Source organism: Lemur catta, chromosome 2 (genome assembly GCF_020740605.2).
Source record: "Lemur catta isolate mLemCat1 chromosome 2, mLemCat1.pri, whole genome shotgun sequence".
NCBI classification, from domain to species: Eukaryota; Metazoa; Chordata; class Mammalia; order Primates; family Lemuridae; genus Lemur; species Lemur catta.
This window is the reverse complement of record NC_059129.1, coordinates 43,288,028-43,302,982: the sequence shown is the minus strand read 5'-3', so window position 1 is coordinate 43,302,982 and position 14,955 is coordinate 43,288,028. Positions and strand designations below refer to the sequence as shown.

The 14,955-nt window shown below is 45.7% G+C and overlaps 1 protein-coding gene across 1 annotated transcript; it reads right to left on the bottom strand.

Annotated features, from left to right (window-relative positions):
* Window positions 1-11,233: 11,233 nt before the first annotated feature.
* LOC123632070 lies at window positions 11,234-14,870 on the bottom strand. Its single transcript, XM_045542194.1, has 4 exons — window positions 14,766-14,870; window positions 13,933-14,055; window positions 13,306-13,711; window positions 11,234-11,910 (listed from the first exon to the last, which is right to left on the bottom strand). The coding sequence occupies exons 1-4, from the start codon at window positions 14,868-14,870 to the stop codon at window positions 11,510-11,512; spliced, it is 1,035 nt and encodes a 344-aa protein (XP_045398150.1). The 3' UTR covers window positions 11,234-11,509.
* Window positions 14,871-14,955: the final 85 nt, after the last annotated feature.

Here is a 14,955-nt window from a genome sequence, read left to right as displayed (position 1 = left end):
CCAGGCCCCAGGGAAATGCTTCTGCAATCTCTTGCCCTGTATCCTAGAACAAAAGATGCTACAACCGAATTCTGTGTAAGTCTGAGGTTGTGTTTCTGCTGGATTCCAAGGCACACGCTGCTTTGGAGTGTATGGAGGATTTAAGCAATGGAACCACTTACATAAGAGAAAATACAGCCTAATGATCTTGTCAAATATTACCTCTCAAATAGCATGATAAAGTATAATTTCCCAATAGTGTTGAGTGTCTGTTTTTCTTCTCTTTGTGTTCTAGAGGTATCAATTCGTGGTGTGCTATATTCACAGCAGTTGCAAATGATAGTTGAGGAACATTTTGCAATATTAAATAATTCTTATTACTGATAAATTTGCACACATGTAGGTCTAGACATAACTTGTGTGAGGTATGCTGTTGATTACCTATATTGGTAAGTAACTGGACACTCAATACTAGATTATGAATGCAGTTCTCCCTCGGTATCCACTGGGGCTTGGTTCCAGGAACCCCACAGAAACCAAAATCCACAAATGCTCAAGTCCCTTATATATTAATAAAATGTAGTAGTATTTGCATGTAACTTACACATCCTCCTGTATTCGTTAAATCATCTCTAGATTTCTTATAATAGCTAATACAATGTAAATGCTATGTAAATAGTTGTTATGCTGTATTTTTAATTTGCATCTTTAAAAAGTATTGTATTGTTATTTTTTATTGTCATATCTTTTAAAAACATTTTCAATTTGTGGTTGGTTGAATCCATGGATGTGGAACTGCAGATATGGAGGGCCAACTGTAGTTTAATTTTTATAAAATTATTATCGTAGTTCATTCAGGCTGCTATAACAAAGTACCTTAGACTGTATAATTTATAAGCAATAGAAGTGTAATGCTTACAGTTCTGGAGGCTGGAAAGTCCAAGATGAAGGTGCCAGCAGATTCAGTGCCCAGTGAGGGCTCATTTTCTGCTTCATAGATCTTGTCTTCTTGCTGCATCCTTACAGCCTCTTCTATAAGGGCACTGATCCCATTCACGAGGGCTCCACCCTCAAGACCTAATCACCTCCCAAAGCCCCCAGACTCTTCACACCACCATATCAAGGACTAGGTATCAGCTTATGAATTTTGAAGGGCACATTCATGCCATAGCAATGTTTGATAATATCTAATTATAGATATTATAATATCTATATCATATAGATAATATATATTGCAGGTGGCTCACACCTGTAATCTTAGCACTCTGGGAGGCTGAGATGGGAGGACTGCTTGAGGCCAGGAGTTAGAGACCAGCCTGAGCAAGAGTGAAACCCCCAAGTCTCTACCAAAAAATAGGAAAATAAGCTGGGCCTGGTGGCTCCCATCTGTAGTCGCAGCTACTTGGGAGGTTGAGGCGGGAGGATCGCTTGAGCCCAGGAGTTGGGGGTTGCAGTGAGCTATGACCTGGATGACAGAGCGAGAACCTCACCCCCACTCCCCTCTCTGCTTCTAAAGGAACAAACAACAATAATAGTAACAATACCAACAACAACAACAAACAACAATAGTCTTCTAGAGTAGTTACCCCAAGGCAGGTACTGTCCTAAAGCACTTTGCATGAACTTATTTAACTCTCACCACAATGCAAGGAGGTAGGAGGCACTTTTTTTTTTTTTTTTTTGAGACAGAGTGTCACCTTGTTGCCCGGGCTAGAGTGAGTGCCGTGGCGTCAGCCTAGCTCACAGCAACCTCAAACTCCTGGGCTCAAGCGATCCTCCTGCCTCAGCCTCCCGAGTAGCTGGGACTACAGGCATGTGCCACCATGCCCGGCTAATTTTTTCTATATATATTTTAGTTGGCCAGATAATTTCTTTGTATTTTTAGTAGAGATGGGGTCTCGCTGTTGTTCAGGCTGGTCTCGAACTCCTGGCCTTGAGCAATCCACCTGCCTCAGACTCCCAGAGTGTTAGGATTACAGGCGTGAGCCACCGCGCCCGGCCAAGGAGGCACTTTTAATATACACATTTTATAGATGAGGAAATTGAGGCATATAGTGGTTACGATTATCAAGGAACTCGGATCTCTCCACCTACACAGCCACCGTTGTCATACTCTTCTAAAGAGACTGGCAAGGGGGGAGGGGCAAAAGCCCACCTAACAGGTACAATGAACACTATTCGGGTGATGGGCACATTTACAGCCCTGACTCAAGCCATATATAAAAAACATCTGTACTGCTTTAATCTTTTGAAATAAAAAATAAAGTGTACAAAAAAAAAAGAGATTGGCAACGAACTTTCACTTAGCACTGTCCCATTTATTAGCTCATTTAATCATCACAACAACCCAATTAAACAAATCCCCACCTTTGCATCACATCTTTTGCTTTGTATGTCTTTTTCTTTAAAAATTGAAAGAGACCAGGCGCGGTGGCTCACGCCTGTAATCCTAACACTCTGGGAGGCCGAGGCGGGTGGATCGCTCGAGGTCAGGAGTTCGAGACCAGCCTGAGCAAGAGCGAGACCCTGTCTCTATTAAAAAATAGAAAGAAATTATCTGGCCAACTAAAAATATATATAGAAAAAATTAGCCGGGCATGGTGGCACATGCCTGTAGTCCCAGCTACTCGGGAGGCTGAGGCTAAGCCCAGGAGTTTGAGGTTGCTGTGAGCTAGGCTGACGCCACGGCACTCACTCTAGCCTGGGCAACACAGCGAGACTCTGTCTCAAAAAAAAAAAAAATTGAAAGAAACAAAAAGCATTACAGATTTGGCCAAAGCCCATCCCATTTCTGTCCTTCCTTGTGATAATAATTATTGTTCTGAAGTTGCTGGGAAATATTTCTATGCATATTTTGTACTTTTTAACAAATATGTTTATTTTCCTAAACAAAAAATGCCACTGTTTTTTGTATTTTAAACTAATGTAAATAATATCATACAACATCAATTTTTGCAAATTTCTTTTACTCATTATATTGACAAATATGTCTATAATTCATTTAACTGCTGTATAGTAGCCCACTGTAAGAACAAAACATACTTTATCTGTTCCTTTAAGGACAGTTAGGTTGTTTCCACTTTTTCTTGACAATCAAATGATACTGCAATGACCATTTTTATCTTTGCCTCCTTGTGTGTGTGTAGAAATGTTTTTCTGGGGAATGAATCTAGAAGCGAGGTTGCCAGGTTGTAATGTATATGCATTTTTAGCACTAACTATTGCCAAAATTCTCTTCAAATTTGTTCTATCTGTTCCCACTTTAACCCAAAATGTATGAGTTCCTATTGTCCCACATTTTTGTCAACACTTAATGTTATCAGAGTTATTTATTTATTTATTGAGACAGGGTCTCACTCTGTCACCCAGGCTGGAGTGCAGTGGCGTCATCATAGCTCACTGCAACCCCAAATTCCTGGGCTCAAACAATCCGTCTACCTCAGCCTCCCAAGTAGCTGGGACTATAGGTGTGCTCCACCATACCCAGCTAATCTTTTACTGTTGCCCAGGCTGGTCTCAAACTCTTGACCTCAAGTGATCCTCCTGCTTCAGTCTCCCAGAGTGCTGAGATTGCAGTGTGAGCCACCGTGCCTGGCCCAAAATGATTTTAATTTTGCTGATTTAGTATGTATAAAATAGTATCTCATGTTTTGATTTGTGTTTATACATTACTAGTGAAGCTGAGCATCGATTTTTCTCTTTTTCTTTCTTTCTTTCTTTCTTTTTTTTTTTTTGAGACAGAGTCTCACTCTGTTGCCCGGGCTAGAGTGCCGTGGCATCAGCCTAGCTCACAGCAACCTCAAACTCCTGGGCTCAAGCGATCCTCCTGCCTCAGCCTCCCGAGTAGCTGGGACTACGGGCATGCGCCACCATGCCTGGCTAATTTTTTCTATATATATTTTTAGCTGTCCAAATCATTTCTTTCTATTTTTAGTAAAGACAGGGTCTCGCTCTTGTTCAGGCTGGTCTCGAACTCCTGAGCTCAAACGATCCATCCGCCTCGGCCTCCCAAGTGCTAGGATTACAGGCGTGAGCCACGGCGCCCAGCCTCTTTTTCTTTTTTGTATTAAAAACATTTTTTTAAGCCAAGCGCAGTGGCTCACGCCTGTAATCCTAGCACTCTGGGAGGCTGAGGCAGGAGGATTGCTTGAGCTCAGGAGTTTGAGACCAGCCTGACCAAGAGCGAGACCCCTTCTCTACTAAAAATAGAAAAATTAGCCAGGCATCGTGGAGCATGCCTGTAGTCCCAGCTACTGGAGAGGCTGAGGCAGGAGAATGGCTTGAGCCCAGGAGTTGGAGGTGGCAGTGAGCTGTGACGACGCCACTGCACTCTACCTGGGCGACAGAGTGAGACTCTGTCTCAAAAAAAAAAAAAAAAAAAAAAAAATCAGCACACACTACCTTTGGGAGAGTATTTTTTCTGATGTTTATTGGCCATTTGGGTTTCCTTTTTTATTACTTACACGTTCATAGCTTTTGCTCATTTTCTCTTGCCTTGTTCTTTTCTTGTGGATCTGCAGGAGTTCTTTATAAATCCCAGATACCTCCCTTTGTTGGTTATATAGGTTGTAAATATTCTCCAAGTCTGTGGCTTGTCTTTTTACTTTATTATAATGTCTTTTAAATCTGTAAGTTTAAAAAATGTTTTAATGTGGTCATGTGTGTTACTATTTTCCTTTATTGCTTGTGCTTTGATTTATTTATAATTAACAGATACACATTGTATATATTTATGGTGTACAACATGATGTTTTGATATATGCATATATTGCATAATGGCTAAAGAAAACTAATTAATATATCTATTGTCTCACATACTTATCATCTTAAATGTGACAACATTTAAAATGTACTCTCTTAGCAGTATTCAAGTATACAATACACTGTTATTAACTCCAGTCACCACATTGTACAATAGATCTGCTGAGTTTATTCCACCTGTCTAACTGGCGTTTTGTGTCCTTTGACTAGCGTCTCTCCAATCCCCACCACCAGTCCCTGGTAACCACCATTCTATTCTCTGCTTCTATGTAAGTTTGATTTTTTAGATTCCACGTATCAGTGAAATCATTCATTATTCATCTTTCTGTACCTGGCTTATTTCACTTAACATAATATCTTCTAGATTCACCCATGTTGCTGAAAATGACAGAATTTCCTTCATTTTAAAGGCTGCGCAGTATTCCATTGTGCTGATGTCCACTGAGCTTGCTTCCACGTCTTGGCTGTTGTGAATCATGCTGCAATGAACACAGGGATGCAGACATCTCCTCAACACATCCTTTGGATGTCTACCCAGAAGGGGAATTGCTGGATCATATATGGTGGTTCTCTTTTCCATAATGGCTGCACTAATTCACATTCCTACCAATGGTGTAAGGATTCCCTTTTCTCCACATCCTTGCCAACACTTATTACCTCTTGTCTTTTTTATAATAGCCACCCTAACAGGTGTGAGGTGACATCTCATGTAGTTTTAATTTGCATTTCCTTCATGATTAGTGATGCTGAGTACTTTTTTCATACACTTGTTGGCCATTTGTAGGTCTTCTTTTGAGAAATGTCTTTTCAAGTCCTTTGCCCATTTTTTGATTGGGCTATTTGTTTTCTTGCTATTGAGAGTTCCTTATATGTTTTCGATATTAACCCCTTATCAGATGTATGGTTTGCAAATATTTTGTCCCATTTCATAGGTTGTCTCTTCACTCTGTTGATTGTTTCTTTGGGTGTGCAGATGCTTCAGTTCAGATGCTCTTGCTCAGGCTGGTCTCGACCTCCTGAGCTCAAGCGATCCTCCCACCTTGGCCTCCCAGAGGGCTAGGATTACAGGCGTGAGCCACCAGGCCCCACCTCTCCTGTGTTTTCTTCTAGTAGTTATACAGTTTCAGATCTTATGTTTAAGTCTTTAACTCACTTTGAGTTGATTTTTATATTGGGGGTGAGATAAGGGTCCAATTTCATTCTTTTGCCTGTGTCTATCCAGGTTTCCCAGCATTATTTATTGAAGAGACTGTCCTTTCCCCATTGTGTATTCTTTGCACCTTTGTCAAGGATCAGTTGCTCATAAATGGGTGGATTTATTTCTGGGCTCTATCCTGTTCCATGGTTCTATATGTCTGTGTCTGTGCCAGCATCATGCTGTTTTTATTACTATAGCTTTGTAGTAGATTCTGAGATCAGGTAGTGCCTTTAGCTTTGTTCTTTTTGCTCAAGACTACTTTGGCTATTTGGGGTCTTTTATGGTGCAACGTGAATTTTAGGATTTTTTTTCTATTTCTGTGAAAATGTCATTGGAATTTTGATAGGGATTGCATTGAATCTGTAGCTTCGGATAGTACAGACATTTTAACAATATAAACCCTTCCAATCCATTAACACAGGATATTTTTCCATTTATTTGTTTCAGATCTATCACCTCTTTGGTGAAGTTTATTCCTAAGTGGTTTTGTTTTCTTGGTTTTTTTTTTTTTTTGGATAGTTCACTATTAGTGTATAGAAATACTGATTTTTGTATATTGATTTTGGATCCTGCAACTTTACTGAATTTGTTTATTAGTTCTAATAGTTTTTTTGGTAGATTCTTTAGGGTTTTCTATATATAAGATCATCTCATCTTCAAACAATGACAAATTAACTTCTTCCTTTTTGATTTGGTTGCGTTTTATTTCTTTTTCTTACCTACTTTCACTGGCTAGGACTTCTAGTACGATGTTGACTAGAAGTTGTGGGAGTGGGAATCCCTGTTTTGTCTCTTACCTTACAGAAAAAGCTTTCAACTTTTCACCATTGAGTACAATGTTACCTGTGGGTTTGTCATATATAGCCTTTATTGTGTTGAGGTACATTCTTTCTACACCTAATTTGTTGACAATTTTTATCATGAAAGTATGTTGAATATTGTCAAATGCTTTTTCTGCATCTGCTGATATGATCATAGGTTTCCCCCTTCATTTTGCTAATTGTTTCTGCTTTTTGTATCTTGTTTAAAAAATCCTTTCCTACTCTGGTATCTTCAATATATTATCTTACATCTTCTTTGAACAGTTTTAAGTTTTCCTTTTCATATTTTAGCTATCTGAAATTTTGTTTGGGATATGGTGTAATGCAGAAATCTATTTGTTGTTTGTTTGTTTGGATAGCCAGTTAACCCAAGACCATTGAAAAAATAGTCCATCTTTTTCCACTGATGTAATTTCCATAATTTATCAGGTCTCATGTCTTCATGAATATGGCATTTCTCTCCATTCTTCTTTTTTTTTTTTGAGACAGAGTCTCATATATGAAGTAGTGTTAAACTTTATCCAGCGGGTTCTCCATGCCTACTGAGATAATCATATACTTTGCCACCGTGCCCACCAAATTTTTCTATTTTTTGTAGAGATAGGGTCTGGCTATGTTGCCCAGGCTGATCTCGAACTCTCGGCCTCAGGAAATCCTTCTGCCTTGGCCTCCCAAAGTGCTAGGATTATAGTCATGAGCCATCACCCCCTGGCCTAAACTACTTTTTTACTTCCAGGGAGCATAGATTCAAGTTGCCCTGAATATATGCTCCTCATTAATAGATTTTTAGCTGGGTGTGGTGGCTCATATCTGTAATCTTAACAGTTTGAGAGGTTGATGTGGGAGGATCACTTGAGTTTAGGAGTTTGAGACCAGCCTGGCCAACATGGCAAGATCCTATCTCTACAAAAAAATTAAAAAATTAGCCAGGACTGGTGACTCATGCCTGTAGTCCCAGCTACTCAGGAGCCTGAGGTAGGCAGATTGCTTGAGCTCAGGAGTTTAAGGTTGCCGTGAGCTATGATGACACCACTGCATGCTAGCCCAGGCAATGGAGTGAGACCCTGTCTCTAAAACAAAAAAAAAAAAAAGAAAAAGAAAAAAGGATTTTAAAAGTAAACTGTTCTTGCATTCCTGGAACAAACCCTGCTTGGTCATTTACTAAACATATACACATGTATGTACACATGCACGAACTTCACTGGATTGTTTCCTAATATGTTATTTATGATTTGTAGTCTTATGACTGATAGTCTTTTTCCATTGTCTGGAACAGTTTATACAAATAAATAAACAGTTCCACTAACCATTGGCAAAGTATTAATACATCTGTAAAAACATGTGGGTACAGCATGTGTGTGTACATTTTTAACTTATTCAATCCTTTTAGAATTTACATATCTTGTTCAATTTTTCTATTTCTTTCTGAGTCAGCTTTGGCTGTCTTTCATCTCATTCCTCAACTCTTTGGGACCAACACCTCCTCTCCTGTCCCTGTTGGCGGTAACCCAAGCCCTCCCAGACCCACAGTCCGTTCATCCTCTGGCTTCTGGTTTCCTCTGTTTCTAACACCTGGGAGTTCACTTCCCTTTTGAAAACTCAATCACATGTTAAATTTTTTTATTCATATTTTATTCAGTATTTCCAGGTGGTGGGGAGGATTGCTTTTAGATGTGATAATTCCTGCATCTCGCTTGATTCTGAAGTTGTTCCCATTTTGTCAACAAGAAAGCTTGGGTTCAGAGTGATTTTATAGCCTGTCAGAATCACTCCATTCGTACTTTTAACCTGGTTATTGAATCCAGATTTTCCTGTTCCGAATCCTGTGTTCTTGCCACGTTATTCCACGCTAATGGAATGAGGCAAAACTAGAAAGGGGCACTACCAGGTTAAAGGGGGAGAGACTCTCCTAGGCAAGATAGAGGGGCCGGGATGAAGGCAGGGCCATGGCACTGGATGATGCCGGGAAATACGGAGGAAGTAACAGTGTCAGGTAATGGCATGTGACACTCCTGGGCTGCAGCCGCAGGAGGGAGAATCATGGCCTCCATTCATCCTCTCTGAAATCATGAATGCTTCTATTCGACCAATATTTATGGGGTGTCCAGTATTAAGTCCAGAGTATGGCAAAAGTGAGCATCTGTAGGCATGGTCCCTGCCCTCAGGGTCTTACATTCTATGGGGAGACAGACATCAATCAAATAACCAACAAATGTAGAACTTCAACTGTGCCAAGTGCCTCGAAGGAAAAGTAGACCTTAGTTAGTGTGAGAGCTCATAAAGGGGAATTTGACCTTGAAAAGGTCAGGGAAACTTCCCTGAGGATGCTAAGAAGCTGAGACCCAAAAAATGAGGAGGCACTAACCAGGAAAGGAACAGAGGAAGGAGCCTTTCGGGCAAAGGGTCCAGCCTACCCAAAGGCTCTTTGCAGGAGGAAGCACAATGTGGACGGGATGTGGAGCACGCGGAGTGAGGGGGAGAGAGAGTGGTGGGAGATGAGGCTGGAGAGGTGGGGCCACCGTTGGAAGAGCCTTAGGCCAGGTTAAGGACTGGGGTCTTTAATCTAAGATGAATGGAAAACCACTGAATGGTTTTAAGCAGGGTGATTGAAACAATCAGATTTGCATTTTTTAAAGATCCCTCTGGGCCTGGTGGGGTGGCTCATGCCTGTAATCCTAGCACTCTGGGAGGCCGAGGTGGGTGGATCATTTGAGTCCAGAAGTTCGAGATCAGCCTGAGTAAAAGCGAGACCCTGTCTCTACTAAAAATAGAAAGAAATTATTTGGACAGCTAAAAATATATATAGGAAAAAATTAGCCGGGCATGGTGGCACATGCCTGTAGCCCCAGCTACTCGGGAGGCTGAGGCAGAAGGATCGCTTGAGCCCTGGAGTTTGAGGTTGCTGTGTGCTAGGCTGATGCCACAGCACTCTAGCCCAGGCAACAGAGTGAGACTCTGTCTCAAATAAATAAATAAATACAAATAAAAGATCCCTCTCACTTAGGTGTGCATCATATTTTAGGGAAGGCCATTCCCAGCCTCTCCAGCCACTGCAGTGACTCAGAGGACAGCCAGTGGTCTAGATGCGAAAGAGTCGACAGACTGTGGATATATTATAGCAGATAAAATTGACAGGACTAGATGCTGGATTCGATATTGAGATGCTCACACTGAGATGCTCGCCCCTAGGTCAAGTCCCCCAAAGGCAGGGGTCACATCCTATGACCGCAATATCCAGGTCCCAGAACAGCCCCTGCCACGTGGCAAACTCAGTACACATTTCCTGAAAGGGTGAAACTGATTTGCAGTCTCTCTGGTGATCCTTTTACCTGTAAAGGTATTTAATTCCTTCTGACATGTGTCAATAATCAACCTCCATGATACATCATAGGGAGAAATGTCAATTTCCAAAGAGTATACTTTGGGGAAAGTTAATACAAGAATAAGGTCTCACTTATCTGACAACATGAACAGTAACAATAAACGTGATGCAAAGTGTTGCCCAAGGGAATAACTCCCCAAAGGAACCTTCCACAAGGGTGAATGATGACAGCTCCCTCTTCAGTTGCCAGGCTGGGAGGAAGAGTGCTAATTTGGAGGGGACAGACACTCTTGTGCGATTCCTGGCAGACTCTGTTCAAAATCAGTTTCCCAGCATGTGAAGAGGACATTAAACAAACAATTTTGCAAAAGAAGTGCACATGACAGGACATGCACTGCTTATGGTGGCAACTCAGTGCCTTGGCAGCACTGGGGAAAGCTGTAAATTGAAGAAATGGGTGGTCCCGTCGGGGATGTCTGTACCTAAAAGTGTTTCTAAGTTTTCCTGAGGTCTGTCTTGTGCGTCTTGCCTCACAGAGCCCTGTTCTCCTTTCCCTACTCTCTCCTCCAAACTCCCCTGGCTCCTTCCTCTGGTTCCCATCTCCTCCCTCTCCCTCGCTTTCCCTTGGCCGCATGCCTCTGCCTGTTTTCGTCCTTCAGTAAGAGCCCATCTGTGCAGCTGGGAAGAGCGGCCCCAAGCTGGGCTTTGTTCTTAGGAGTTAAGTGCAAGAAGGGTTTTAGAAAGTCCTGGGGTCCCGAGAACAGGCCTGATGAGGCCAGGAGTGGGCACAGGGAGGTGGCATCATAGGATAGGGGTGGTGGTGTAGCTTTAAAAGAAGGACCCAGTAACCTCTGGGGGAAGTGATGGGTTGGGTGGGATTGGTGGGGGACTAGGATTTGATGGTGGGGTTTGTCATGGAGATCTCTGGAGATTAAGCTATCTCTTTAAAATGACCCCTTCAAGACAATCGTAGGGAATCTGATCCATCCATGACAACAGCAGGTCTGAGACAGTCTGGTTAAATTTCTCAGATAGAGGACAGGAGAGGAGAAAGTGCGTAGGGAACTTTTATTTATGTAAACAAACAACAACAAATATATATATATATGTATATATATATATATAAAATGAATATATATGTACACACACACACACACACACACACACACACACACATACAGATTCTTTTCTAAGAAAAGTCTTTTCCAGGCCTGGGAGCTCCTTCAGAGATCAGCACTTTGGCCTAGAGCGAGGTAGACCTGGCCATCCCAGCTTTAAGTAGGTCCAGCTGAGACACTCTGGCCACCCCATGTGGCTGCTCTGAAAGTCACTCTGGCTGGGCGCGGGGCGGGAGCCGTGCACTGTTACGCCTCCCACAGGTGGAGGGCGTCTGTCACCAAGGCTGCCCTTCTGTCCTCCTCCAGTGCTTCAGGGTTGTGGGGGTGCTGCCACAGGGGCTCTGACTCCACTCTCTCTGCACTGTAGAGGCCTGGTGTCATGGCAGATGGGTAATCTGAGTGGAGTCACAGCCACGGAGGCCAGAGCAGCAGGGCCTATCCGTGGTGTGGCCCTGGTGCTGCTGTGCCGGGTTGGAGTTGCATCAGAAGCTGCCTGCAGTGTTGCCCCTGGGAACTTGCTGGTGCTGCACCAGCCCTGAGCTCTGCCCGAAGCCCTTGCCGCACTGGCCGCAGTGGTGGGGCCAGTCCCCACTGTGGTCCTGCTGCTGGTGCTGCAGGCTGGAGTGGCAGCCAGTGCCCTCGCCACACTGGGGCAGGAGAAAGGCTTCTCACTGTGTGCTGGGCTGCACAGTAGCGGGCCACTGCCAGTGCCTGGGGGAAGAGCAGACCAGAGTCGTAGCAGCTGTGGACTAGTGGGGACAGCAGCAGGGGAACCAAGTGGTGGGCCCACTGGTGGACCATGAACCAGGAGTGCTGGCTGAAGCCACAGCAATTCTCACTACACGGGTAGGGCATCTCCCCCATGGAGGCTGGGGTGGTCCCCTAGACCCCACCCACAGGTGGCACAGATATAGGGCAGCAGGCCAATAGCCTGTGTGTATGGGGGCATGCTGCAGCTGCCTAGAGCTCTTGGGAGAAGCCCTTGCCACGCTGGCTGCAGTGACAGGGGGGCTCAGGCGGGTGTGTGCGGCAGTGCTGGGCCAGATTTGAGCTATGGGAAGAGCTGTGGCTACACTCGCTGAAGAAGCAGGATCTGTGTGGAAGTATAGGCATGGGGTCAGGTGAGCCCTTTAGCTGAAGCACTTCCCACATTTGGGGCAGGGAAAGGGCTCTGGGGCTCGGCTTCTGCATTCAGACACATGATCTGCTCTGGTGTGGGGTAAAGTGACAAGGGTGCATGGGTGAGTGGTGGGTATGGTAAGGGGGAAAGAGGTTCCTCCTACATCTCCCCTAATCGCCCCCTCAAAGGCTCCTCTCTTTCTCCAGCTCAGTCTTACCTCCTGACCACCCTACCGGCTCACAGCCATCCCCCTGCTTGGGCCACCTTTCATTTAGGCTATAAGGAAAGGAGGTGACATGTCATTGAGCTTCTTACTGCAGCGCTCTCAGGGTCATGTGCACATCAGAATCACACGGAGCCTTGTGGAAACACAACTGCTGTCTCCCCTCCCCGGAGTTTTCGTACAGCAGATCCAGGGTGGGGCCCAGCAATGTGCATTTCTAGCAAGTTCCCAGGAGTTCATGCTGCTAGTCCCGGATCCATACTGGGAGAACCACTGGCCTGTCAGGCATGTTACTTCACTTGTAGCATCTCATTAAATCCTCATGGCAACCTGTTATTCTCCCCATTTTGCAGGTGAGGAAACCGAGGCAAGATCCAGTGGCTCGTGCAAGTCACTCAGTTTGTAAACGGTAGAGGGAAGATTGGAACTCAGGTATGTCTGACTCAAATACTGTATCAACCTTCCTTTCTCTACCCCACTCTTTTGCATTGTTAGCTATTCTAGTGTATCTTGTACCTCAACAAAATAGTAAAGTGCTCTTTTGTACACTTTGTATCTCTCATCTTGCCTAACCCGGTAATGCAGGCTTGACCGAGAGGGACCGAAGGATTTGAAGGAAATACCCCAGTGGAGCCAGGAGTGGAGCAGAATTGGAGCCCACCCCCAGACTCAGATGCCTCCTTCTCCTGGCACTGGGGAAGGGGGATGCCTGGCCAGGCAGGAGTAGTTATCTTTTCTTGGTGGATGGGTAGAGAAGACTTACCCAGGGCAACGGGTTCTTGTATGTCTTCCACACGGCGTGACCTAAATAAACAGCCCTGTCTGCAAAGTTCACGAAGGTCGCGGTTACCGAGGGGTGGGCGCCAGAGCACTCCAGCAGAGAGGGGCGGGAGGGGAAATGAGGCGAGTGCAGAGAGGGGGATGGCCAGGCGACTGTGGCCACTGCGGAGCTGAGAGCGGAGACAGCGACCAGGGAGGCGGCAGGCTGTTCCAGAGTGAGGCAGGGGGGACTGGCAAGAGACAGAAGAGGCTGTCAGGTCGGTCAGGGCTGGGAGAACGAGAAGAGGGAGGGGAGATGCTTCAGCCCCTGGAACTAGAAGAGAGGCCGGGTTAATTCCATACTCTAGCTTCCACCTCGGTATCGCCCCCGACTCCTCCGCACCGATTCTCTACTTTGAAACTCCAGGGGCAACGCCCACCTGCCTCCTGCCCTGGCCTCCAAGGAACATCACCCCCCCCCATACTTGGGATCCCAGAGGAGGGGAGTCAGGATCACCGGTTCCAGGGAGGCGGGTGTACAAAGGGCTCCTACAAGGGTAGAAGTGAGTGTTTACTTCTGCAGTCCAGGAGGCTCCGGGGGTCACCAGCCAGGTCACCAGGTCTGCAGTACTTGCCGGGGCTGGAGGATGCCTGCCAGCATCTGCGGTATTGAGGGTACCAGGGACGAGGGGAACAAACGAGAACTCCCAAGGGTGGTGCAGGGTGTCCGCGGGTCGGCGGGCGGCCGCCTAGTCTGCGGAACCAGGAGGGCCAGGAGGGCTTCACCCGCACGGCTTGCTCCTCTGCCAGAGAAAGAACTGAGCGAGGGGGAAGCGTTTGGGGCGGGTGGGGTGAGGGCTCCAAGGGCAGCGGAAACAGGAAGCGAGGCTTGTGGCATTAGTCCCATCTGGAGAAGCAATTTGTCTCCTCCTGGCCCCTGCACTGCCCTGGCCGGGAAGCGCAGTCCTGCTCCCCTGTCCCCCAGCCCGGAGCTTGTGGCCCGCCCGCGGAACTCCAAGCCGAGGTTGCAGCCGCTGTTTTCCGCTCCGCTGTCAGCCGGGCCCGACCAGCACGAAGCTGCAACTCGGGGCGGCCCTCCCTCCGCTCAGCGCCGCCGGCCCGCACAGCGGCGCGGCCCTGAACCGCAGTCCCAGCCCTGCCTGCCCTTCTTGGAGAGGTGGCGCGAGTGGGCTGCAGGGACGTCGAGCAGGGAGCGAGTCTCCCTGCCCGCTCCCTCCTCCCGGCCCCCGCCCTCGCTTTTTTTTGTGTTTTCACGCAGCTACAGAAACCAGCTCTTCGCAGGGATGAGCAATTTCCCTTCGGAACATCACGGTCCTGTCCGTGTCTACAAACATGCCTTTCCTCTTCTGAGCCACTTTCCTGCTTTCCCTTTGCATTGGAACCACGGATTTAAGTCTGGGCAATTCAGGTTTTAGGAGGCAAGTTTGCGATCTGACTTCACACCTCTCCGTTCTTCCTCCTCTCCCCCAGCTTCACCCATGTTTCTGTCCTCGTCCGTGTTTGCCAGTTTGGAGGTTCCGAAAGAACATGGTGAATAACCTCGGACATTTTCTCCCCATTTCCAAGGCTAATCCTACGTGATTTCTAGGCTTCCCTTCTCAACCTTTTTTCTTTTTTTTTCATGTACACCCCC